Source organism: Phyllobates terribilis, unplaced genomic scaffold (genome assembly GCF_046119375.1).
Source record: "Phyllobates terribilis strain yellow unplaced genomic scaffold, ASM4611937v1 Scaffold_3__8_contigs__length_932513732, whole genome shotgun sequence".
NCBI classification, from domain to species: Eukaryota; Metazoa; Chordata; class Amphibia; order Anura; family Dendrobatidae; genus Phyllobates; species Phyllobates terribilis.
In genome coordinates this window covers 155,209,432-155,235,926 of record NW_027362763.1, presented here as the reverse complement: position 1 = coordinate 155,235,926, position 26,495 = coordinate 155,209,432, and the positions used below count along the sequence as shown (strand labels likewise).

Genomic DNA, 26,495 nt, shown 5'->3' with positions numbered 1-26,495 from the left:
GTTAGATGCAGTAAAAAATTGTTATTAGATACACAGGTGGTGAAGCTTGCTTCAGATGGGCTACTCCACTGACTACCAGACACTGCTACTAGGCCAAAAAGGATTTCCTGGGTTAAATGCAGTAAAAAATTAGAATTAGATACACAGGCGGTATAGCTTCCTTCACAGGTGGGCTACTCTGCTTACTACGAGACACTGCTACTATGCCCAAAAGGATTTCCTGGGTTAGATGCAGTAAAAAATTGTTATTAGATACACAGGTGGTGTAGCTTGCTTCAGATGGGCTACTCCACTGACTAACAGACACTGCTACTAGGCCCAAAAGGATTTCCTGGGGTAGATGCAGTAAAAAATTAGAATTAGATACACAGACGGTGTAGCTTCCTTCACAGGTGGGCTACTCCGCTGACTACCAGGCACTGCTACTAGGCCCAAAAAGATTTCCTGGGTTAGATGCAGTAAAAAATTAGAATTTGATACACAGGCGGTGTAGCTTCCTTCACAGGTGGGCTACTCCGCTGACTACGAGACACTGCTACTAGGCCCAAAAAGATTTCCTGGGTTAGATGCAGTAAAAAATTAGAATTAGATACACAGGCGGTGTAGCTTCCTTCACAGGTGGGCTACTCCGCTGACTACCAGACACTGCTACTAGGCCCAAAAAGATTTCCTGGGTTAGATGCAGTAAAAAATTTGAATAAGATACACAGGCGGTGTAGCTTCCTTCACAGGTGGGCTACTCCGCTGACTACGAGACACTGCTACTAGGCCCAAAAGGATTTCCTGGGTTAGATGCAGTAAAAAATTAGAATTAGATACACAGGCAGGGTAGCTTCCTTCACAGGTGGGCTACTCGGCTGACTACAAGACACTGCTACTAGGCCCAAAAGGATTTACTGGGATAGATGCAGTAAAAAAATGTTATTAGATACACAGGCGGTGTAGCTTGCTTCAGATGGGCTACTCCACTGACTAACAGACACTGCTACTAGGCCCAAAAGGATTTCCTGGGTTAGATGCAGTAAAAAATTAGAATTAGATACACAGGTGGTGTAGCTTCTTTCACAGGTGGGCTACTCCGCTGACTACCAGACACTGCTACTAGGCCCAAAAAGATTTCCTGGGTTAGATGCAGTAAAAAATTAGAATTAGATACACAGGCGGTGTAGCTTCCTTCACAGGTGGGCTACTCCGCTGAATACGAGACATTGCTACTAGGCCCAAAAAGATTTCCTGGGTTAGATGCAGTAAAAAATTAGAATTAGATACTCAAGCGGTGTAGCTTCCTTCACAGGTGGGTGACTCGGCTGACTACGAGGCACTGCTACTATGCCCAAAAGGATTTACTGGGTTAGATGCAGTAAAAAATTGTTATTAGATACACAGGTGGTGTAGCTTGCTTCAGATGGGCTGCTCCACTGACTACCAGACACTGCTACTAGGCCCAAAAGGATTTCCTGGGTTAGATGCAGTAAAAAATTAGAATTAGATACACAGGCGGTGTAGCTTCCTTCACAGGTGGGCTACTCCGCTGACTACCAGACAATGCTACTAGGCCCAAACAGATTTCCTGGGTTAGATGCAGTAAAAAATTAGAATTAGATACACAGGCAGGGTAGCTTCCTTCACAGGTGGGCTTTTCCGCTGACTACGAGACACTGCTACTAGGCCCAAAAAGATTTCCTGGGTTAGATGCAGTAAAAAATTTGAATTAGATACACAGGCGGTGTAGCTTCCTTCACAGGTGGGCTACTCCGCTGATTACCAGACACTGCTACTAGGCCCAAAAGGATTTCCTGGGTTAGATGCAGTAAAAAATTAGAATTGGATACACAGGCGGTATAGCTTCCTTCACAGGTGGGCTACTCCGCTGACTACGAGACACTGCTACTAGGCCCAAAAAGAATTCCTGGGTTAGATGCAGTAAAAAATTAGAATTAGATACACAGGCGGTGTAGATTCCTTCACAGTTGGGCTACTCCGCTGATAATAAGACACTGCTACTTGGCCCAAAAGGATTTCCTGGGTTAGATGCAGTAAAAAATTTGAATTAGATACACAGGCGGTGTAGCTTCCTTCACAGGTGGGCTACTCGGCTGCATACGAGACACTACTACTATGCCCAAAAGGATTTACTGGGTTAGATGCAATAAAAAATTGTTATTAGATACACAGGTGGTGTAGCTTGCTTCAGATGGGCTACTCCACTGACTGCCATACACTACTACTAGGCCCAAAAGGATTTCCTGGGTTAGATGCAGTAAAAAATTAGAATTAGATACACAGGCGGTGTAGCTTCCTTCACAGGTGGGCTACTCCGCTGACTACCAGACACTGCTACTAGGCCCAAAAAGATTTCCTGGGTTAGATGCAGTAAAAAATTTGAATTAGATACACAGGCGGTGTAGCTTCCTTCACAGGTGGGCTACTCCGCTGACTACGAGACACTGCTGCTAGGCCCAAAAAGATTTACTGGGTTAGATGCAGTAAAAAATTAGAATTAGATACACAGGCGGTGTAGCTTCCTTCACAGGTGGGCTAATCCGCTGATTAGAAGACACTGCTACTATGCCCAAAAGGATTTCCTGGGTTAGATGCAGTAAAAAATTAGAATTAGATACACAGGCGGTGTAGCTTCCTTCACAGGTGGGCTACTCGGCTGACTACGAGACACTGCTACTAGGCCCAAAAGGATTTCCTGGGTTAGATGCAGTAAAAAATTAGAATTAGATACACAGGCGGTGTAGCTTCCTTCACAGGTGGGCTACTCGGCTGACTACAAGACACTGCTACTAGGCCCAAAAGGATTTACTGGGATAGATGCAGTAAAAAATTGTTATTAGATACACAGGCGGTGTAGCTTGCTTCAGATGGGCTACTCCACTGACTAACAGACACTGCTACTAGGCCCAAAAGGATTTCCTGGGTTAGATGCAGTAAAAAATTAGAATTAGATACACAGGTGGTGTAGCTTCCTTCACAGGTGGGCTACTCCGCTGACTACCAGACACTGCTACTAGGCCCAAAAAGATTTCCTGGGTTAGATGCAGTAAAAAATTAGAATTAGATACACAGGCGGTGTAGCTTCCTTCACAGGTGGGCTACTCCGCTGAATGCGAGACACTTCTACTAGGCCCAAAAAGATTTCCTGGGTTAGATGCAGTAAAAAATTAGAATTAGATACTCAGGCGGTGTATCTTCCTTCACAGGTGGGCTACTCGGCTGACTACGAGGCACTGCTACTATGCCCAAAAGATTTACTGGGTTAGATGCAGTAAAAAATTGTTATTAGATACACAGGTGGTGTAGCTTGCTTCAGATGGGCTACTCCACTGACTACCAGACACTGCTACTAGGCCCAAAAGGATTTCCTGGGTTAGATGCAGTAAAAAATTAGAATTAGATACACAGGCGGTGTAGCTTCCTTCACAGGTGGGCTACTCCGCTGACTACCAGACACTGCTACTAGGCCCAAACAGATTTCCTGGGTTAGATGCAGTAAAAAATTAGAATTAGATACACAGGCAGGGTAGCTTCCTTCACAGGTGGGCTTTTCCGCTGACTACGAGACACTGCTACTAGGCCCAAAAAGATTTCCTGGGTTAGATGCAGTAAAAAATTTGAATTAGATACACAGGCGGTGTAGCTTCCTTCACAGGTGGGCTACTCCGCTGATTACCAGACACTGCTACTAGGCCCAAAAGGATTTCCTGGGTTAGATGCAGTAAAAAATTCGAATTGGATACACAGGCGGTGTAGCTTCCTTCACAGGTGGGCTACTCCGCTGACTACGAGACACTGCTACTAGGCCCAAAAAGAATTCCTGGGTTAGATGCCGTAAAAAACTAGAATTAGATACACAGGCGGTGTAGATTCCTTCACAGTTGGGCTAATCCGCTGATTAGAAGACACTGCTACTATGCCCAAAAGGATTTCCTGGGTTAGATGCAGTAAAAAATTAGAATTAGATACACAGGCGGTGTAGCTTCCTTCACAGGTGGGCTACTCGGCTGACTACGAGACACTGCTACTAGGCCCAAAAGGATTTCCTGGGTTAGATGCAGTAAAAAATTAGAATTAGATACACAGGCGGTGTAGCTTCCTTCACAGGTGGGCTACTCGGCTGACTACAAGACACTGCTACTAGGCCCAAAAGGATTTACTGGGATAGATGCAGTAAAAAATTGTTATTAGATACACAGGCGGTGTAGCTTGCTTCAGATGGGCTACTCCACTGACTAACAGACACTGCTACTAGGCCCAAAAGGATTTCCTGGGTTAGATGCAGTAAAAAATTAGAATTAGATACACAGGTGGTGTAGCTTCCTTCACAGGTGGGCTACTCCGCTGACTACCAGACACTGCTACTAGGCCCAAAAAGATTTCCTGGGTTAGATGCAGTAAAAAATTAGAATTAGATACACAGGCGGTGTAGCTTCCTTCACAGGTGGGCTACTCCGCTGAATGCGAGACACTTCTACTAGGCCCAAAAAGATTTCCTGGGTTAGATGCAGTAAAAAATTAGAATTAGATACTCAGGCGGTGTATCTTCCTTCACAGGTGGGCTACTCGGCTGACTACGAGGCACTGCTACTATGCCCAAAAGATTTACTGGGTTAGATGCAGTAAAAAATTGTTATTAGATACACAGGTGGTGTAGCTTGCTTCAGATGGGCTACTCCACTGACTACCAGACACTGCTACTAGGCCCAAAAGGATTTCCTGGGTTAGATGCAGTAAAAAATTAGAATTAGATACACAGGCGGTGTAGCTTCCTTCACAGGTGGGCTACTCCGCTGACTACCAGACACTGCTACTAGGCCCAAACAGATTTCCTGGGTTAGATGCAGTAAAAAATTAGAATTAGATACACAGGCAGGGTAGCTTCCTTCACAGGTGGGCTTTTCCGCTGACTACGAGACACTGCTACTAGGCCCAAAAAGATTTCCTGGGTTAGATGCAGTAAAAAATTTGAATTAGATACACAGGCGGTGTAGCTTCCTTCACAGGTGGGCTACTCCGCTGATTACCAGACACTGCTACTAGGCCCAAAAGGATTTCCTGGGTTAGATGCAGTAAAAAATTCGAATTGGATACACAGGCGGTGTAGCTTCCTTCACAGGTGGGCTACTCCGCTGACTACGAGACACTGCTACTAGGCCCAAAAAGAATTCCTGGGTTAGATGCAGTAAAAAATTAGAATTAGATACACAGGCGGTGTAGATTCCTTCACAGTTGGGCTAATCCGCTGATTAGAAGACACTGCTACTATGCCCAAAAGGATTTCCTGGGTTAGATGCAGTAAAAAATTAGAATTAGATACACAGGCGGTGTAGCTTCCTTCACAGGTGGGCTACTCGGCTGACTACGAGACACTGCTACTAGGCCCAAAAGGATTTCCTGGGTTAGATGCAGTAAAAAATTAGAATTAGATACACAGGCGGTGTAGCTTCCTTCACAGGTGGGCTACTCGGCTGACTACAAGACACTGCTACTAGGCCCAAAAGGATTTACTGGGATAGATGCAGTAAAAAATTGTTATTAGATACACAGGCGGTGTAGCTTGCTTCAGATGGGCTACTCCACTGACTAACAGACACTGCTACTAGGCCCAAAAGGATTTCCTGGGTTAGATGCAGTAAAAAATTAGAATTAGATACACAGGTGGTGTAGCTTCCTTCACAGGTGGGCTACTCCGCTGACTACCAGACACTGCTACTAGGCCCAAAAAGATTTCCTGGGTTAGATGCAGTAAAAAATTAGAATTAGATACACAGGCGGAGTAGCTTCCTTCACAGGTGGGCTACTCCGCTGAATGCGAGACACTTCTACTAGGCCCAAAAAGATTTCCTGGGTTAGATGCAGTAAAAAATTAGAATTAGATACTCAGGCGGTGTATCTTCCTTCACAGGTGGGCGACTCGGCTGACTACGAGGCACTGCTACTATGCCCAAAAGATTTACTGGGTTAGATGCAGTAAAAAATTGTTATTAGATACACAGGTGGTGTAGCTTGCTTCAGATGGGCTACTCCACTGACTACCAGACACTGCTACTAGGCCCAAAAGGATTTCCTGGGTTAGATGCAGTAAAAAATTAGAATTAGATACACAGGCGGTGTAGCTTCCTTCACAGGTGGGCTACTCCGCTGACTACCAGACACTGCTACTAGGCCCAAACAGATTTCCTGGGTTAGATGCAGTAAAAAATTAGAATTAGATACACAGGCAGGGTAGCTTCCTTCACAGGTGGGCTTTTCCGCTGACTACGAGACACTGCTACTAGGCCCAAAAAGATTTCCTGGGTTAGATGCAGTAAAAAATTTGAATTAGATACACAGGCGGTGTAGCTTCCTTCACAGGTGGGCTACTCCGCTGATTACCAGACACTGCTACTAGGCCCTAAAGGATTTCCTGGGTTAGATGCAGTAAAAAATTAGAATTGGATACACAGGCGGTGTAGCTTCCTTCACAGGTGGGCTACTCCGCTGACTACCAGACACTGCTACTAGGCCCAAAAAGAATTCCTGGGTTAGATGCAGTAAAAAATTAGAATTAGATACACAGGCGGTGTAGATTCCTTCACAGTTGGGCTACTCCGCTGATAATAAGACACTGCTACTTGGCCCAAAAGGATTTCCTGGGTTAGATGCAGTAAAAAATTTGAATTAGATACACAGGCGGTGTAGCTTCCTTCACAGGTGGGCTACTCGGCTGCATACGAGACACTACTACTATGCCCAAAAGGATTTACTGGGTTAGATGCAGTAAAAAATTGTTATTAGATACACAGGTGGTGTAGCTTGCTTCAGATGGGCTACTCCACTGACTGCCATACACTACTACTAGGCCCAAAAGGATTTCCTGGGTTAGATGCAGTAAAAAATTAGAATTAGATACACAGGCGGTGTAGCTTCCTTCACAGGTGGGCTACTCCGCTGACTACCAGACACTGCTACTAGGCCCAAAAAGATTTCCTGGGTTAGATGCAGTAAAAAATTTGAATTAGATACACAGGCGGTGTAGCTTCCTTCACAGGTGGGCTACTCCGCTGACTACGAGACACTGCTGCTAGGCCCAAAAAGATTTACTGGGTTAGATGCAGTAAAAAATTAGAATTAGATACACAGGCGGTGTAGCTTCCTTCACAGGTGGGCTAATCCGCTGATTAGAAGACACTGCTACTATGCCCAAAAGGATTTCCTGGGTTAGATGCAGTAAAAAATTAGAATTAGATACAGAGGCGGTGTAGCTTCCTTCACAGGTGGGCTACTCGGCTGACTACGAGACACTGCTACTAGGCCCAAAAGGATTTCCTGGGTTAGATGCAGTAAAAAATTAGAATTAGATACACAGGCGGTGTAGCTTCCTTCACAGGTGGGCTACTCGGCTGACTACAAGACACTGCTACTAGGCCCAAAAGGATTTACTGGGATAGATGCAGTAAAAAATTGTTATTAGATACACAGGTGGTGTAGCTTGCTTCAGATGGGCTACTCCACTGACTAACAGACACTGCTACTAGGCCCAAAAGGATTTCCTGGGTTAGATGCAGTAAAAAATTAGAATTAGATACACAGGCGGTGTAGCTTCCTTCACAGGTGGGCTACTCCGCTGACTACCAGACACTGCTACTAGGCCCAAAAAGATTTCCTGGGTTAGATGCAGTAAAAAATTAGAATTAGATACACAGGCGGTGTAGCTTCCTTCACAGGTGGGCTACTCCGCTGAATGCGAGACACTTCTACTAGGCCCAAAAAGATTTCCTGGGTTAGATGCAGTAAAAAATTAGAATTAGATACTCAGGCGGTGTATCTTCCTTCACAGGTGGGCGACTCGGCTGACTACGAGGCACTGCTACTATGCCCAAAAGATTTACTGGGTTAGATGCAGTAAAAAATTGTTATTAGATACACAGGTGGTGTAGCTTGCTTCAGATGGGCTACTCCACTGACTACCAGACACTGCTACTAGGCCCAAAAGGATTTCCTGGGTTAGATGCAGTAAAAAATTAGAATTAGATACACAGACGGTGTAGCTTCCTTCACAGGTGGGCTACTCCGCTGACTACCAGACACTTGTACTCGGCCCAAAAAGATTTCCTGGGTTAGATGCAGTAAAAAATTTGAATTAGATACACAGGCGGTGTAGCTTCCTTCACAGGTGGGCTACTCCGCTGACTACGAGACACTGCTACTATGCCCAAAAAGATTTCCTGGGTTAGATGCAGTAAAAAATTAGAATTTGATATACAGGCGGTGTAGCTTCCTTCACAGGTGGGCTACTCGGCAGACTATGAGGCACTGCTACTATGCCCTAACGTATTTACTGGGTTAGATGCAGTAAAAAATTGTTATTAGATACACAGGTGGGGTATCTTGCTTCAGATGGGCTACTTCACTGACTACCAGACACTGCTACTAGGCCTAAAAGGATTTCCTGGGTTAGATGCAGTAAAAAATTAGAATTAGATACACAGGCGGTGTAGCTTCCTTCACAGGTGGGCTACTCCGCTGACTACCTGACACTGGTGCTAGACCCAAACAGATTTCCTGGGTTAGATGCAGTAAAAAGTTAGAATAAGATACACAGGCGGTGTAGCTTCCTTCACAGGTGGGCTACTCCGCTGACTACGAGACACTGCTACTAGGCCCAAAAGGATTTCCTGGGTTAGATGCAGTAAAAAATTGTTATTACATACACAGGTGGTGTAGCTTGCTTCAGATGGGCTACTCCACTGACTAACAGACACTGCTACTAGGCCCAAAAGGATTTCCTGGGTTAGATGCAGTAAAAAATTAGAATTAGATACACAGACGGTGTAGCTTCCTTCACAGGTGGGCTACTCCGCTGACTACCAGGCACTGCTACTAGGCCCAAAAAGATTTCCTGGGTTAGATGCAGTAAAAAATTAGAATTAGATACACAGGCGGTGTAGCTTCCTTCACAGGTGGGCTACTCCGCTGATTACAAGACACTGATACTAGGCCCAAAAGGATTTCCTGGGTTAGATGCAGTAAAAAATTAGAATTAGATACACAGGCGGTGTAGCTTTCTACACAGGTGGGCTACTCGGCTGACTACGAGACACTGCTACTATGCCCAAAAGGATTTACTGTGTTAGATGCAGTAAAAAATTGTTATTAGATACACAGGTGGTGTAGCTTGCTTCAGATGGGCTACTCCACTGACTACCAGACACTGCTACTAGGCCCAGAAGGATTTCCTGGGTTAGATGCAGTAAAAAATTAGAATTAGATACACAGGTGGTGTATCTTCCTTCACAGGTGGGCTACTCCGCTGATTACAAGACACTGCTACTAGGCCCAAAAGGATTTCCTGGGTTAGATGCAGTAAAAAATTAGTATTAGATACACAGGCGGTGTAGCTTTCTACACAGGTGGGCTACTCGGCTGACTACGAGACACTGCTACTATGCCCAAAAGGATTTACTGTGTTAGATGCAGTAAAAAATTGTTATTAGATACACAGGTGGTGTAGCTTGCTTCAGATGGGCTACTCCACTGACTACCAGACACTGCTACTAGGCCCAAAAGGATTTCCTGGGTTAGATGCAGTAAAAAATTAGAATTAGATACACAGGTGGTGTAGCTTCCTTCACAGGTGGGCTACTCCGCTGACTACCAGACACTGCTACTAGGCCCAAAAAGATTTCCTGGGTTAGATGCAGTAAAAAATTAGAATAAGATACATAGGCGGTGTAGCTTCCTTCACAGGTGGGCTACTCCGCTGACTACGAGACACTGCTACTAGGCCCAAAAGAATTTCCTGGGTTAGATGCAGTAAGAAATTAGAATTAGATACACAGGCAGGGTATCTTCCTTCACAGGTGGGCTATTCTGCTTACTACAAGACACTGCTACTATGCCCAAAAGGATTTCCTGGGTTAGATGCAGTAAAAAATTGTTATTAGATACACAGGTGGTGTAGCTTGCTTTAGATGGGCTACTCCACTGACTAACAGACACTGCTACTAGGCCCCAAAGGATTTCCTGGGTTAGATGCAGTAAAAAATTAGAATTAGATACACAGACGGTGTAGCTTCCTTCACAGGTGGGCTACTCCGCTGACTACCAGGCACTGCTACTAGGCCCAAAAAGATTTCCTGGGTTAGATGCAGTAAAAAATTTGAATTAGATACACAGGCGGTGTAGCTTCCTTCACAGGTGGGCTACTCCGCTGACTGTGAGACACTGCCACTATGCCCAAAAGGATTTCCTGGATTATATGCAGTAAAAAATTGTTATTAGATACACAGGTGGTGTATCTTGCTTCAGATGGGCTACTCCACTGACTACCAGACACTGCTACTAGGCCCAAAAGGATTTCCTGGGTTAGATGCAGTAAAAAATTAGAATTAGATACACAGGCGGTGTAGCTTCCTTCACAGGTGGGCTACTCCGCTGACTACCAGACACTGGTACTAGACCCAAACAGATTTCCTGGGTTAGATGCAGTAAAAAATTGGTATTTGATACACAAGTGGTGTAGCTTGCAACACAGAAAGGCTACTCCAATGACTAACAGACACTGCTACAGGCCCAAAAGGATCGGCTGAGCTACATTTCGCCAAATGCTGTGAAAAACACTTGCACAGCACTGGCACAGACCGGCCTGGGAAAAAGTGCTATGAACTGCTGTAACCTAGCCCTCAAAAGGGCTGCAATTAGAACTAGTCCCTACTCCCTAAACCTATCTCTCTATGTAACTGGAAATTCGCTCGCAATTCACACAGTTATACTGTATAGCGCCCACAGCAGCAGCGGTGCCGTCTAACACTCAGCTGCAGCATTGAGAAAATGGTGGCGACGGGGAAAATGGCTGGGTCTTATAGGGCAAGGACATGTGACATACACAGCCAATGACACATGTCCTTGCTTGTGTGAAAAAAAAGCACTTTGTTGCGTGTGTGCGCTGCTGATAGGCTGACAGACTGCACCGCCCCACTGTAAATGCGGGAAAGAAAAAAAAATGGAGATCGGCATTATTTCTGCAGAGATCCATCTTCTGCCCCTCCCCCCGCCCACTCTACACTGAAACTGTCTATTAACATTTATTAACAGTATTACTGTGAAAAAATCCAGTTACGCTTTTGGTGCACAAACAGTTATCGAACATACCCTCGAACAGCCGAATTTTTTGCAAATCTTTCGAGTTCGTCGAACGACTCGAACACCACCCAAAACAGCTCGAATTTGAGATTGGCGAACAGTTCAAGTCGAACACCGCTCATCTCTACATATAAATCTCTAATAAATGAGTCACTGGAGACACCCTTTATGATTGGAGTCATCCATTTTTCCTGTCTTTTTCATCTGGCCCAGACAACCATAAAGACTTCTTCATCCAGCCATGACTCATTTGCAGAGTTTACAATGCAGAAACATTTGACTTTTCACATTTTCTGCATCGTCCCCACATATTCCCAACCTATATATCATGCCAATTCTGAGCCTACTGCTGCCATATTTGTCCTTTTAACTGTACCTGATCTATGGCACTGATGGTTTATTCACCCAAGCTTCAGAGACATGCTACATTTCAGTACTTCAAAGAAGCTATTATCAAGGTCAGGGGTCCCAAACCTATGGCTTAGGAGACACGTTGCTCACAGGGTCAAATAGACCTAGCAAACATCTTTGAAGAGCAGGTCCTCAGATGGTGATTTTTGAGAATAGCCCTGCGCAATTCTAGATGGCATAGAGGGAGAGTACAGTATCTCGTCTCCTGGAAGGGTTTTGGTCCCGAAGATAACTCCTGGGTAAGGGCTGATGATGTCTCTGCTCCTAGGCTTGTTAGAGCTTTCCACAAGAGGTTTCCAGATAGGCCTGGGCCTGGAGGATCCTCTTAAAAGAGGGGGTACTGTTAGAACCCCCCTGTGTTATGATCTGCAACATAAACTAAGGAAAGAATGGGAAAAGCTGTCCCTACAGTAAGACTAGGCTGAATCCCTACAATGTAGCCGGCAGCCTGTTCCTTGTGAACAGACCCGCCTTCGTCCTCGGTTAGTCTGAACAAAGACCTATAGAATAAAGGAAGGGGTCCCTAAAAAAACTAAGGACTGGGACAAAAATGGGACACCTCCTAACAGAAGTTGTTGCAGAGCAAAAAGACAAACTGACAAAAAGTACTAGAGGTCCCAGAGGACCAAGCAAACTAGACAGAGATAGGCACCGAAGCACCTGGCTAGAGAGACAGGCAAATAACACTGAAGTCCAGCAAAGCCAGAAGGGCAGAGCTGGAATATATAGGCAGCTGGTCACTTGACCGCAAAAACAAGATAGCAAAAACTAACAGGAGGGTTTTAACAGTACCCCCTCTTCTATGAGGATCCTCTGGATCCTCCAGGCCCAGGCCTATCAGGAAACCTCCTGTGGAAAGCTTTAACAAGCCTAGGAGCAGAGACATCATCCGTTCTTACCCAGGAGTTGTCTTCGGGACCGAAACCCTTCCAGGAGACAAGATACTGTAATATCCCTCTATGCCATCTTGAATTCAAAATACGAGAAATTTCATATTCACCGTCTTCCACCACAGGAGGAACTGTGACAGTGGCGTCCCTATTAGAAACGTCAGCCTTTTTCAACAAGGAAACATGAAACACCGAATTAATCTTCCAGGAAGTAGGGACATCCAACATGACAGCAGATGGGTTAACAACCTGAAGCACCTTAAATGGACCCACAAACTTAGGACCCAGTTTTTTAGAGGGAATCCTCAACCGCAAGTTCTTTGAGGACAACCAAACCATGTCACCCACAGTAAACAAAGCCTCTTTACGTTTCCTGTCAAAATACTTCTTAGACTTCTTGTTAGCCTCTTGCAGGTTGCAACGTACATTAGTCCAAACTCTCTCCAAATCACCGGAAAAATTCTCCTCCTCCGGCACCACCAACCCCAATTTGGAGAACGAACCAAAAGACGGATGTCTCCCAGTGCAACAAAAAAAAGGAGAACACCCAGCAGAGGAGGATGTATGATTGTTAAGAGCAAATTCTGCGAGTGGCAGAAAATCAGACCACACCTCTTGATTGTCCGCCACAAAACAATGCAAAAACTGTTCAACATCCTGGTTCTTTCTTTCAGTCTGTCCATTAGACTCAGGATGATAACCAGACGAAAATGACAAATGAACTCCCAACCTGTCACAAAAAGCACGCCAAAAGCGAGCCACAAACTGAGGTCCTCTATCAGAAATAATATCCGTGGGAACGCCATGGAGCTTGACAATCTCCTTAACAAACGCCTTAGCGAGTGTCTTGGTGCAGGGCAACTTAATGAATGGAACCAAATGACACATCTTACTAAAACGGTCTACGACCACCAAGATGACAGTGAAACCCTCAGACACAGGAAGATTAGTAATAAAATCCATAGAGAGATGCGTCCAAGGAGCACTAGGAACCTCCAGAGTGCAAAGCAACCCCGCAGAAGGAGTATGTGAAGCCTTTGACTTAGCACACACAGTACACTGACGCACCCACTTGATGACTTCCTTCTGCCATCCAGGCCACCAAAAACTGCGACTGATAAGTCTCTTAGTCTCCGAAAGTCCTGGATGACCTGCCAACCGAGACTCATGACACTCCACAAACAAATCTCTCCTAAAGGCTCTAGGCATGAACAACCTCCCATGGGGAGTGTTAGAAGGAGCATCATCTTGAGCATTCAGTATCCCATTCTGCAAATCGGAGTCCAATGCCGCCACCACAACTCCTTTCTGCAAAATCCTATCCTCCTCCTCGGCACCGACCGTAGGAGAGAAGCTGCGAGATAAAGCATCGGCTTTAACATTCTTAGTACCAGGGATATAGGTAACAGAAAAATGAAACCGAGAAAAAAAAGTGCCCACCTAGCTTGATGGGCATTCAAGCGCTTGGCAGCATCCAGATAGATCAAATTCTTATGATCTGTGAAAACCTGAATAGGAAATCTAGCGCCTTCCAAAAAATGACACCAGTGTTCAAACGCAAGTTTAATAGCCAGCAACTCCCGATTTCCAACATCATAATTCAGTTCGGTTTCCGAAAATTTTTTCTAAAAGAAGGCACAAGGATGTACTCCACCCTTGTTCTCCTGAGACAAAACTGCTCCAACCCCCACCGATGAAGCATCGACCTCGACCAAAAAAGGTTTGGTCTCATCAGGCTGTATAAGGATAGGGGCAGAACTGAACCTCTCTTTGAGATACTCAAACGCTTTAATGGCTTCAGTGGTCCACTGGGTCGTATTCGCACCTTTCCTGGTGAGATTGGTTAGGGGTTTAACAATTACAGAAAAATTCTTAATGAATTTCCTGTAATAATTGGCAAAACCCAAAAACCTCTGTATAGATTTCAAACCAATAGGCCTAGGCCATTCCTGCACAGCCTGAACCTTCACAGGGTCCATCTCAAAGCCCTCGCTGGAGACAATGTAGCCCAAAAAACTAATTTTCTGCGCAGCGAACTCACATTTCTCCAGCTTAGCAAAGAGTGAATTATCACTCAATAACTGCAAAACTTCACGTACACTCTGCCAATTGGACTCTAAATCTGTTGAATAAATCAAAATGTCATCCAAATACACAACCACATTCTTACCAATCAAAGGTCTCAGGATGTCATTAATAAGGTTCTGAAAAAATGCAGGTGCATTGGTAAGACCGAATGGCATCACCAGATTCTCAAAATGACCTACCGGAGTGTTAAAAGCAGTTTTCCATTCATCACCCTCCTTCACACGTAACAAATTGTATGCCCCTTGGAGATTAATTTTTGAGAGCCACTTGGCTTCCACTAACTGGCTAAACAAGTCAGGAATTAACGGCAATGGGTAGGAATTGCGTACGGTAATCTTATTAATTTCACGAAAATCCAGACATGGACGTAAACCCCCATCCTTTTTTTTAACAAAAAAGAATCCGACTGCCACAGGCAACTTAGAAGGTCTAATGTGACCAGCAGCCAGGCTAGTCTCTATGTACTCCTCCAAGGCCTTTCTTTCAGGGATAGTAAGATTAAACAAGCGACTTTTGGGAAGAGTATCTCCCGGAACAAACTCAATGGCACAATCATAATCCCTATGAGGAGGTAAACCTTGCGACTCCTCCTCCGAAAAAACCCTCCAAAAATGTTGAAGAGGTATTGGTAATTCCCCTTTTTCCACAGCCGCAATGCGACCATTACAACATTTATCATAGCACTTCGGACTCCAAGACTTAATCAAATTAGTAGACCAGTCCAACAAAGGATTGTGCAGTTTTAACCAAGGCAATCCTAGAACAACTGGAGAGGGCAAATTATCCAAAACAACCAAGTCCAAAATTTCTTGGTGAACACCATTGATAGTGAGAGGAAATGCAGCAGTTTTGTGAGTAATACATTTCAAAGGAGTGTTATCAATTGCAACCACAGAAATTGGAGATGACAAAGGTTTGGATTTCAATTTAAGTTTTTCCAAAAACCCTTTATCAATCACATTAAGTGTTGAACCACAATCCACAAATACCTGAAATTCAATCAAATCTCCCTGCAGCGTAGTACACCCAGAAAGGAACACTCCTACAGAGCGTAAACAAGCTATACGGGCGTAACTGACCTTTTTTTTTTCTTTACTTAAACGACGCTCACAATACTTAATCAAATGATCAGCTTTACCACAATAAAGACACAAACCTTCGGCGAATCTCCGATCTCTTTCTTGAGAGCGGAGTGACATCGCCCCAACCTCCATTGGTTCTCCGCTGTCAGAACAGATTTTCTGGAAACTAGGACCTGAAGTTACAGGAGTTTTTACATCATTGACCCTGGACCTTATTCTCCTGTCCACACGAACAGCTAACTGCATAGCTTCCTGCAGAGTCTCAGGTGCAGGGAATGCAATTAGCAAATCCTTAACCCTTTCACTCAGACCAGCAAGAAATAAACTTTTCAGCGCCGAATCATTCCACTTAACTTCTGAAGCCCATCTCCTGAAGTGTGTGCAATAAATTTCAACATCATCTGACCCCTGATTCAAACGTCTAAGTTCTGATTCAGCAGATGAGATTCGATCAGGATCGTCATATAATAGCCCCATAGCAGAAAAAATTCCTCAACAGAACTTAAACACTGATCATTAGGTTGGAGAGAAAAGGCCCAACCCTGTGGTTCTTTGCGCAAAAGTGACATAATGAAACCAATGCGCTGTGATTCATTCCCAGAGGACCTCGGTCTCAAACGAAAATATAACAAACAAGCATTTTTAAAGGAAAAAAAATCTTGCTGTTTACCATAAAAAATATTAGGCAGTCCTACCTTCGGTTCCACAAAATGCGCTCCAGGACAGCTACTCACGTGTTGCTGAAGCTCGGCCACCTCCACAGAAAATCCCTTATTGATCCCCAAATTTCTTTCCTTTTAGTTTTTTTTTTTTTTGGGCTGGACTTACTGTTTTGATCTGCAACATAAACTAAGGAAAGAATGGGAAAAGCTGTCCCTACAGTAAGACTAAGCTGAATCCCTACGATGTAGTGGGCAGCCTGTTCCTTGTGAACAGACCCGCCTTCGTCCTCGCCTAGTCTGAACGGAGACCTATAGAATAAAGGAAGGGGTCCCTAAAGAACTAAGGACTGGGACAAAAATGGGACACCTCCTAACAGAAGTAGTTGCAGAGCAAAAACACAAACTGACAAAAAGTACTAGAGGTCCCAGAGGACCAAGCAAACTAGACAGAGATAGGCACCGAAGCACCTGGCTAGAGAGACAGGCAAATAACACTGAAGTCCAGCAAAGCCAGAAGGGCGGAGCTGGAATATATAGGCAGCTGGTCACGTGACAGCAAAACACAAGATAGCAAAAACTAACAGGAGGGTTCTAACACCCTGTTTGTTTTTTTCCATCTTGTGTTTTGCGGTCACGTGACCATCTGCCTTTATATTCCAGTTCCGCCTTTTTGGCTCTGCTGGACTTCAGTGTTGTTTGACTGTATTGCAGATCTGGATGCACAAATATGGCAAAGGGGGATAAGTATGGTAATCTGGAGATATGATGGTATTGCTGGTTGGAGGGGGTGCTTGAAGCTGGATGCAATAGTGTGGTGAGTGTGCTTTATCCGACAATACTGCATGGAGGTAAAGTGGTAACCCCCTGATGTAGGTATACTGCCTATAAGGGAGGGAGCACAAAGTCTTGGTGTGCTTTCTGTGAGAAAGTTTTGGCTGTCATCATACCAGTAATGGGGCTCTGGGTGTTGCTAGTACTACTGAGAGGGTACTGGTGTGGGATGATGCGCTAGATTTGTCTCATGACCATCTCTCAGAGCTGAATGTGGCTCTCATGGTAAGAAAATTTGAGGCCCCTAATCTAGATGCTTCATAATGGCCCATGGCTTTAGGTTTAAACTATAACTGTGTCCTAGGGATGTGGATCCAGGGCCACTGATAACAATCCCCCCACCCCTCTGCCCCATACAGTCTAGTAGCATCTTACGCCCCTAGCCTCATTAAAATAAACATGCAAGTTTAGTCAAACATCATCTGCATGGCTGGCTTTAGAGCTTGCAATATTTTATATCATTTTTTTTCTGCTAGAAAGGCGATCCAGAATTTAAAGTAGGACTCTTTACAGAGTATGGAAAATGGATGGATGGTTGGGAGACGAGGAGGAAGAGAATTCCAGGTGAGACCTAGAGAGATTTGTTGACGCATGGTCTTCAATTATATAGACAGTGGTTGTCTGATTTCAATTGATCATCACCATAAATCAGTGCAACCATAAACCAGTAACTCCGCTCAAATGAGTCATTGTGCCCAATATGTCGACTACCCAAGGAATATCCGTTGAATAAAAAATATCCCTTCACCTCAGATTCACGACTAGAACAATAACTTCATGAGTTATAATTTCGACTCCCAACAATCATTTAAAAGAAAGTATCACTGTTTTGCTTTAGGATCCCAAATACATTTTTCAGCAAATGTGTTATCTTGAACTAAATGCAATCGATTTGTTAGATTCTGCTTCTTATTTCACTATCTTGGTGACATGAAATGATGGATGAACCAGTGACATAAATGAATATTACATGAGCCCCACTTAGGAAGATGTGGATCCTGTGGGTTGCAACAAATTTGACTTAGTGCTAAACGGGAGGAGTTAGATCTGAGGGTTTGCCAGGTTTTTACCCTTTAACCCATGTACAGAGATAGGGACTTTTCTCCAGGGCATTCCCATGTCACAATCTTAGAGTAATCTCCATTAGCAACAGCAGACCAATGATGGGTTCCAATCTGTAATTCCAGAATGAGAATTGTCAAGCCTAGTTGACTGGTTGAGGTCAGAACAGGACAAGTTAAAATGGGAAACAGGCAGATGGCATGGCAGACAATCCATGTAGGTAGCAGTATATAAAAATAAATAAATTACACTTTAGCACACATAGACACCTAAAAACATATTGCTCAAGCGCAGAGCATTTGGGCTACGGCCCTTAGGAAGTCTAGCATGATAAGCTGAGGAGGAAGATCTTTGGAGCATGATGGTCCATTAAGTGATCCTGAGACACTGTACACATGGGCACTAGTGACAAAATCATAGGCCCCACCAGAGAGACGATGGCAGTGAGCAGGACAATGTGGACAATGTGCCAAGATGATAGGTGGAGCATGGATGTGAAGTGCAGGAGCAAAGCAGCGGCAGTCTCGAGCAGGACAGCAATCGTGTTGGGTGAATATGACTAACTCTTAAACCAAGCACCACTCACAGCTTGTAATAAAAGAACTTATTTCTACCTAGGTCATGACTGGTGTTTAATTGAGCTGGGTGTTCCAGGAGTCATTCATGGCTTTCATGTGGACACACATTTCTTCACTGGAAATTATGCACCACGCATTTCAGTTCAGGTTGCATGTCTACAAGGTAACTATCATTTCTATTTACTCTATGTCACATGGATTTAAGATTATTTAGGTAAATGTTATATTAATTAGGCAGCTAGTGTTTTGGGATTCTATAAGTAATATATAAGATGCACTGTAAAAAAAGATACATAGCATCATAAAGTGGCAGGAACATTTTCAATATGTAGTATCATTTTAGTATTTTTAAGACTTCATCACATTTGCAATGAATGTGCATACGGCGTGTAACATTTACAAACTTTTATGTCTTCTAAGAAATTATATCATTGCCTCCAAGAGAGGACCGAATTGGATCTGCTGCAACTGAGGAAGATTTTAAAGCCGTTGATAGGGTAAGGAAGATGTGAATAATAGAGGCATAAGATGATTAATCATATTTGTTTTAGGAGGTATCTTAAGAAATAGACTATCTTAAGTATCTGTCACTAGAGAAAAACCTACTTTTCTATGTTCTACCAAGATGCACGAAACTGAAAAAACAAACTCTTATGTTAGTTCCGTGAAGTGTTAGTCCTTTAATGCATGTTTACCACGTCAATCTTATTTTATTATAATTGTATATAAAGGATATATCATCAATAAAATAAAATAGGCCGTTTGTGACTCAACCCCTTATGAAATGGTCACAAGCATTGTTTCCAATGTCAGTCTCAAACAGAGTGAAGAAAAAGAAAAGAGGCACCCCAGTGTGATATCGCTGGTATTGAGTGAGGGTGGACTAACAATTAGTCGCTCACCTGAAACGTGTTGCATGAATAAACCTGCTTTTTTTTTCCTCACAACTTGCAATACTAGTGGCAGCGCCCGGGATCTACTGCCCATTTACCCATTTCCTCCTCTTTTCAAACCTTCGTTCTCCACCCATCCGGTGTGAGTCCAGCGGTCGGAGCAGTAGCCACACATTGGAATCATCAGGAGTTAAGTTAACTCCGGAACGTGTCGCATGAATAAACCTGTTTTTTTTCCTCACAACTCACAATACTTGTGGTAGCGCCTGGGATCTACCACTCATTTCCTCCTCTTTTCAAGTCTCAAATAGAGTTGACTTTTCCTGGACTTTGTGGCCAATTCTTGAGTCAGAGTCTGAATCCACCAGAGGTTGGGACAGTCCAACCCTGCATATAAGCTAATGCTTAAAGATTGCTCTCAGTGGGAAAAAAACTAGATAATCTTGTAGTTATGATACCTTTTAATGGCTAACAAAGATAAAGTAAATGATGTAACAAAGCAAGCTTTCGAGACTTCTTAGGTCTCTTCCTTGTCTTCTGCTGAAGAAAGCTTCCTCCCAGTCAGCAATTAGTTTATTCTTAGATCTATGAGAAGTAGTTTACTGAACTGGATGTTTCCTTGTACATGAATAGACAAAGAACAGGGCTACAAGTTTGTAAAGACAACAAACTCTTTTTTTTTTCCCTTCAGTTTAAGAAAATATATGCATGCTCAGCTCATGGATTACATAGTGTCACCTTGATACAAATTTAGCTGTTCTGACATAGCATTTTACAAACTGTCCAAAGTCTTACAATTCAATTTTGTAAATTTTCATAAAAGTAAAAGATTAGGAAAAATCACAATAAATCTATATAAATAGGTACGAGAACACCCAGAATAACCAGAAAAAAAGCTTTTGTTTTTTTTGCTATTGAGAAAGAAGTTTTTTTTTTTCTTATTTAATGCGCATTATGATAAAATATTACAATTTCTTTTCTAGCTACATTCTGAAAAATGGGAATATTTACTGAAGATGACAGAGCTCAAACCAGGATACGCCGATTCATGCCATAATTACTTTCATGTCAGCTCAAAAGAAAGATGGACACATATTCGACTAAACATATATCCAGGTAAATGGAGGTCTACACTGATTAAAGCTGGATAACAGATAACCACTTTTAATCTCACAGTTAGCACCATTAATTGGTGGAAAGTTTCTTGCTAACATGAGACTACAAGAACGGGTGCCAGTTCACAATCACATTTAGCTAACGGTTTCTATGGCCTTTACAGGGCATGCTGGGCAATTTCTGCAGAACTCTTTGAGGAATATATCACAACAAATTATCCATAAATCAATACATATTCTTATTTGCATGTCGTTTATCAGGGAATTATTTAAATCGTGTGTCTCCACTATTATAGCTATTGACTCGATGTGTGATCTATCATTTTCCTAGACGGTGGAATTGCTCGCTTTAAAGTCTATGGTATTGGACAAAGAGATTGGTCTTTATGTGGCCCAAATGACTTAGAAGATCTACTGTCGATGACTAATGGAAGTGTGTGCCTTGGGTACAGTGATGCACATTATGGCCATCCCCGGAATCTCATTGGTAAATAGACATAGAATCATTGAACTGCTCACCATGGGAAAATGTTCTTAATCAGATTGTATCTTTCAATCATAAATTTTATTTTTGTATTTGATATGTAGGCCTTGGAAGAGCAGCTGACATGGGTGACGGGTGGGAAACAGCAAGAAGACTTGATCGGCCACCTGTTATAAAGGTGACCAATAAATATTTCTCAGAAATTCACTACAGAGCGCCAAGTATGACATGTCTGGTGGCAGCTTATCTCAGTTTAGAATAAAAGGATCAGACCTGTTGATCCTTCTTTGCCTCACCTCTGTTATTGGGGAGTGATAGGACACCATCTTAAATTTTAGATGGTCAGCCGATTTTACCAAATCGGTGAGTTCACCTAATGTTTACCTTAATTTCATCAGATAAGGATTTTGTTTAAGACATTTAAAATATGGTTTACTACTTTTCTAGTAGAGTAGTTTGTGCTTTTAATACTGAAGTATCGTTGCATACCTATGATTTATAAGTCATAGATGAAACAATATGTTTTATAGGTGGATGAAAATGGCATACTCCAAGTCCTAGGAAACGAATGGACAGTGTTTCGTCTTGGCCATCCTGGACTAATAACACACATAGAAATAGACACTAACCACTTTAAAGGTAAGTCTGGTGTAAATAAAGCCCATAATCATTTACAATTGGAGATGTTAACTATGAAGATGTTATCTTAACATAGTCATGAAATTTGTTGGTAACTGTCAAGTCTGTTGGAAGTGGTCAGCTCAAAAAGGCAATATTTGACAGACTTCACACAAGCATCTACCTAGTAAGTCCAGATGAACCTCGGCTTCAGCTTTTAACCCCTATATAGGGAGCTGGATGTACGATGGGGGCCCCCTGAGTTGTGTCCATGGAGTAGCTGCAGGTCGGAGGAGGGAGCTTGAAGCAAGAGTAGTAAAACTAGCTGGGTCAAAATCTGGAGGGACAGAATCTGGAGACAAAACTGAAGCCCAAGCAATAGTTGGGGTAAAATACTAGGAGGTCAAGTCAAAAGACAAGTCAGTTGATCCGGGATCAAAGTAAGGGGGGATTTGAGAACAGTCAATATCAGGATCAAGACAGGTCAGAATCATTGTATCAGCAGATATTACACTAAAGGTGTAAGATGTAATCAAACGCCTTAGATGGCAACTCTCAGCAGTATACTGGGAGTTAAATGGGTTATGGCACTACCCTACTGGTGACAGCTGCCTACCCAATCCTACTAATCTGCTGGACATCAAAAACTCATTCTTTTTGGCTATATGGCACCAAATGTCCCATCCACACCAGTATCCTTGGCTGTGCCATCTTGTGATACTGTCAATGACATCTTGTCCATCACCAGTGTTGCCAGCAGAGTGAAGACTGCGGCACCTGATGACAGAAGCAGACATCGCTGAAGCAGGTCCAGGTAGGAATGTAGCAGTAACAAATCTCTTTTCTTAGACTCTGCCCATCACATTTATGATATCCATTTAGCATGTACGTCAGTAACCGCTCCTGATCTAAATAGTAAGCATGTCCACAAGGCTCCATACTATAAGCCCAACAGAGGCCAAAAGACTCTTCTTTTAGCCTCCGTCTGGCCGGTATACATTCATGTACTGCAGAAATAGGGTAAGGAAAAATGTAGTGGACTACAGCATTCCATACAATGGTATCTAGTAAAAAGAAAAACACGCACGACACAGTATACAGTTTTTACAAAGGAAACTTATGGGTGCCGAATGCCATTGTGAGTAGGGGAGGGTATACATCCTCCCCTTCAAGTACAGACACCGCTTGCTTCATTTCATTTGGCGAGTCGCAGTACATGGCAGCACTGCAATGTTCTGTCATCATAATTGTAAGGGAGAATGGTTGGTGACAAAAGAGATGAGAATAAAAGAGATTGTAACATTTTTCAGCCAGTAAAATCAAAGAAATGAGCCGGTGTATAAGTTGGTATAAATGCAATGTGTAAGTGCACGTTCACACTGTGGCCATTTCCCAGACAAAACAAAAGAAAAAAAACAAAATTCGCATATACCCTGTAGTTGGTAAATAAGTAAACAGTAATGGTACATGTAAATAAAATAAGGAACTTAGTTAATGCTATTGTGATAAAAAAAAACATAAATGCCATCCCACTGTGTACCCAATCGAGATGGTCTTATCCTGTCTCTAGTATTAAAACCTTAACTTGTGTCAGCCGACCTCAATGTGAATAAGGGGAGTCCCTAATCCCATATTCACTGGCACTTGAAATGCCGGGCAGCCTCCCTCTTGTCAGCACATTCAGCTGAGTTATATAGTCATTTTAACAGGGTTTTCCACTACTCGGACAATCCCTTCTCAATTGCTATTTTCCCCCATGTAAAATAAAAACAGCCTGTACTCACATCCAGTTCCGGCATCGTTCCGGTGATGTCGGTATCGCGAGACATTGGCTACAGGGCTCACATTATATAACAATCAGTGGCCGCTAATGGGCTGCTTCACTCTCCTCTCCTTTGGACAGAATTTACATATGGAGGAAGTGAGAACTGCTGCTGCTCTCTAACTTCCTCCCAATGTCAGTTTCATCTGAAGGAAGTAAGAGCGAAGCGACCGATTAGCGGTCGCTGATTAGCTGAAGGGCTCACATAACATAATAATGTCATGCGAGCCCTGGGGGACCCAGCATCGTTCCAGTGATGTCATCGGGGGTGAGTACAGGTTGTTTTTATGTTACATGGAGGAATATAGTAATTGAGAAGGGATTGTCTGAGTAGTGAAAAACCCGTTTTAAGTATTAAATGGGGGATGAAAGGTGGTAACTGACTGCTGGGCAAGTTTCAGCCAATTGTTATTTCATGCCCATGGTCATTGATAGTTCAGTGTATTTTAGAATGTGCTCTCTTTCTCCAATGATAATCTCACAATCTGTTGTTATACATGTAGGAAATGCACCAAATTCTTGCAAAATTGAAGCTTGCATTTTAACCCCGAAAGAGGAAGAAGAGAAGCTCAGAGACAAATGGGCTGTGAAACTGGATAACAAATGGAAACCTCTTCTACCTGTGACACAGGTATTTGTAAAAGTTTGGATAAACTCAGGTTGCATTGTAAGTCTCTGCTCTATTCTCTTAGCTCATTGGTGCAACTGTCTGAAGAGATTCAACAGTACCGCACATTCCTGGTATCATGTTCGAGATGTCAATAGGTGACATTAGCCTCTAAGACCAGTTGGTCCCGCTGTCCTTTTTCCACAGTATGCGTTATGTTCTGCCATTCCGATTCCCATTGCACCATTTGTAATGCAGGTTAGAGACTGAAATCACGACTCTACGTTTGTGTACTAATTCCAATATATATCAGTACTATTATCTCTGCTTTTCAGAAATGCTCACTTCGTATTGAAAGGGAATATAAATGTTTTTTTTCCCCAGCTTCATCCTCACAAGAGACATTTTTTTGATGGAACGTCTTTATCACTACAAGAAGTCATAACGCATGTGAAGATCACCATTGCTCCGGATGGTGGTGTAAGCAGATTACGGCTCTGGGGTTTTCCTCGCCAACTGCTTTGAGACATTGAATACGATTCCGCTACTAGAAGGATTGTCTGTTCAGATCTTCTCGTTCGGTTGAATTTTAGCGATTTTACCAGTATGAATCTCAGTTGTACTTTTCAAACCTGGATTAATAATTATTGCAGCTGAATTCAGCTGAACAATGGAAAAAAATAAACTAACAAATTGAAAATCTTTAAATTTTGTAAAGGAATTACTTTTTTCTTACATTATCTTTGCTTTCATGTGACCCAGCACGCTCACAAGGCTGCATGCCATCATCAATGGCATCTGTGTCCATAATGGTGGCCACTGCAGATGCGATAGGACCCCTGGAGAGGGATCCCATTTCTGTTTAGTTTAAAGGGAGCCTGTCAGGACAATTTTACTACAGAAGAAAAACAAAAATGGAGTAATTCAATGTGCCAGCGCTGACTAATCAAGCTTTGACGCCACATGCACATTAGCTTGGATGATGCATTTGGGCATGTTGTACCACTCCAAGTGCCCCTAAAAAGACTTTTCAACATTTGCTGAGTAGCATCTACAAGTGTCCTTATGTACCAGTACGTGACATGACTAAATAATAGTGATGAGTAAGCATGTTCTGTTAACCCCTTTGGCGAGCATGCTCGTGTGCTCGCCGAGTATTTGCGGCGTGCTCGAATGTTATGTTTGAATCACTGTGTGTGCATGATTTGCTAACAAATAGGCATTCCTCACATGTATTAAAGCTGTCAAACAGTCGCAAATCATGCACACGGAATGACTCAAACATATTATTCGAGCACACGGAAGATACTCAAAAACCACCCGAGCTTGCTCGTAAATCTCAAGTAACGAGCATGCTCGCTCATCACTATGAAATAAGTGTGTCCATTACATTGCACAAACTGATAAGTGTAGAGCACTGCATTGAGGAAAACGAAAAAATAATTCCAAAATATTACACCAGACAACCATTTTAATGTTTAAACGACCTGTGATATATATTTTCATCACAGGTTGGATCAATGACCCAGCTCAGAATATGAGCCTCCTTCATACCCAGTTGGTGCTGGCTGGGCTATACAGCTAGCACCTGCCTACTAGAGATACCTTCAATTGCTGCTGTTTGACCATGTATATGCTGTGATCAATCTCTGACACTGGCATTTAAATGGTTGCTTGGTGGCAGCTTGCCCATCTTCCCCCATTAGATGCAATTGTGGAGTGCTAATGTGTTACAATTGCAGCTGGGGACCTTCTTTGTCCGCTATATCGGTTAATTTATAATGCACAACTACAGACTTGGCACCATAGGTAATTGTTGTTTTTTTATCTATATACTTCAATACTAAAGAGGTTTTCCATTTTCAGAAAACCCCCCACAGTTTTTTTTAAAATAACAAATTATGCTTTACTCACCTTCCCCGGATCCAACTTTGAGTTTACCCTGCTTCTCATGGTGTTTGTTATTAAGACAGGAGTTTTCTGAAATCGGAAAGTCCTTGGAGTGTTAGGTGGGACTGAAATGTTAGTCAACACAAAACAGTTTAGAAAAATACAGGTATATATATCGGTATACAAAAAATTCAAATCACCCCCCATTTCTCCATCTAAAGATAAATAAGAGAAATAAATTATAAAATAGTTGGTATTGCTGCAATCCAAAATTGGCACTGTTTGGAGGTTGCATCTCGCCCAAAAAATATATTAAAAGGTGTTCAAAGCAT

General features: G+C 42.9%; 1 protein-coding gene across 2 annotated transcripts in view; it reads left to right on the top strand.

The window, feature by feature from the left end:
- Positions 1-24,937, top strand: part of ALLC (allantoicase) — a 36,783-nt gene extending 11,846 nt beyond the window's left edge. Inside the window, exons 4-12 of one of the 2 annotated variants that reach the window (XM_073672975.1) lie at positions 17,571-17,658; positions 18,775-18,897; positions 19,155-19,231; positions 20,611-20,743; positions 21,074-21,229; positions 21,331-21,404; positions 21,757-21,865; positions 24,170-24,297; positions 24,658-24,937. In XM_073672975.1, the coding sequence (XP_073529076.1) occupies positions 17,571-17,658; positions 18,775-18,897; positions 19,155-19,231; positions 20,611-20,743; positions 21,074-21,229; positions 21,331-21,404; positions 21,757-21,865; positions 24,170-24,297; positions 24,658-24,798 (1,029 nt within the window). In that variant the 3' untranslated portion in view covers positions 24,799-24,937. The remainder of the gene's footprint in view (positions 1-17,570; positions 17,659-18,774; positions 18,898-19,154; positions 19,232-20,610; positions 20,744-21,073; positions 21,230-21,330; positions 21,405-21,756; positions 21,866-24,169; positions 24,298-24,657) is intronic. The other variant, XM_073672976.1, reaches the window with a different exon arrangement.
- The last annotated feature ends 1,558 nt before the right edge of the window (positions 24,938-26,495 follow it).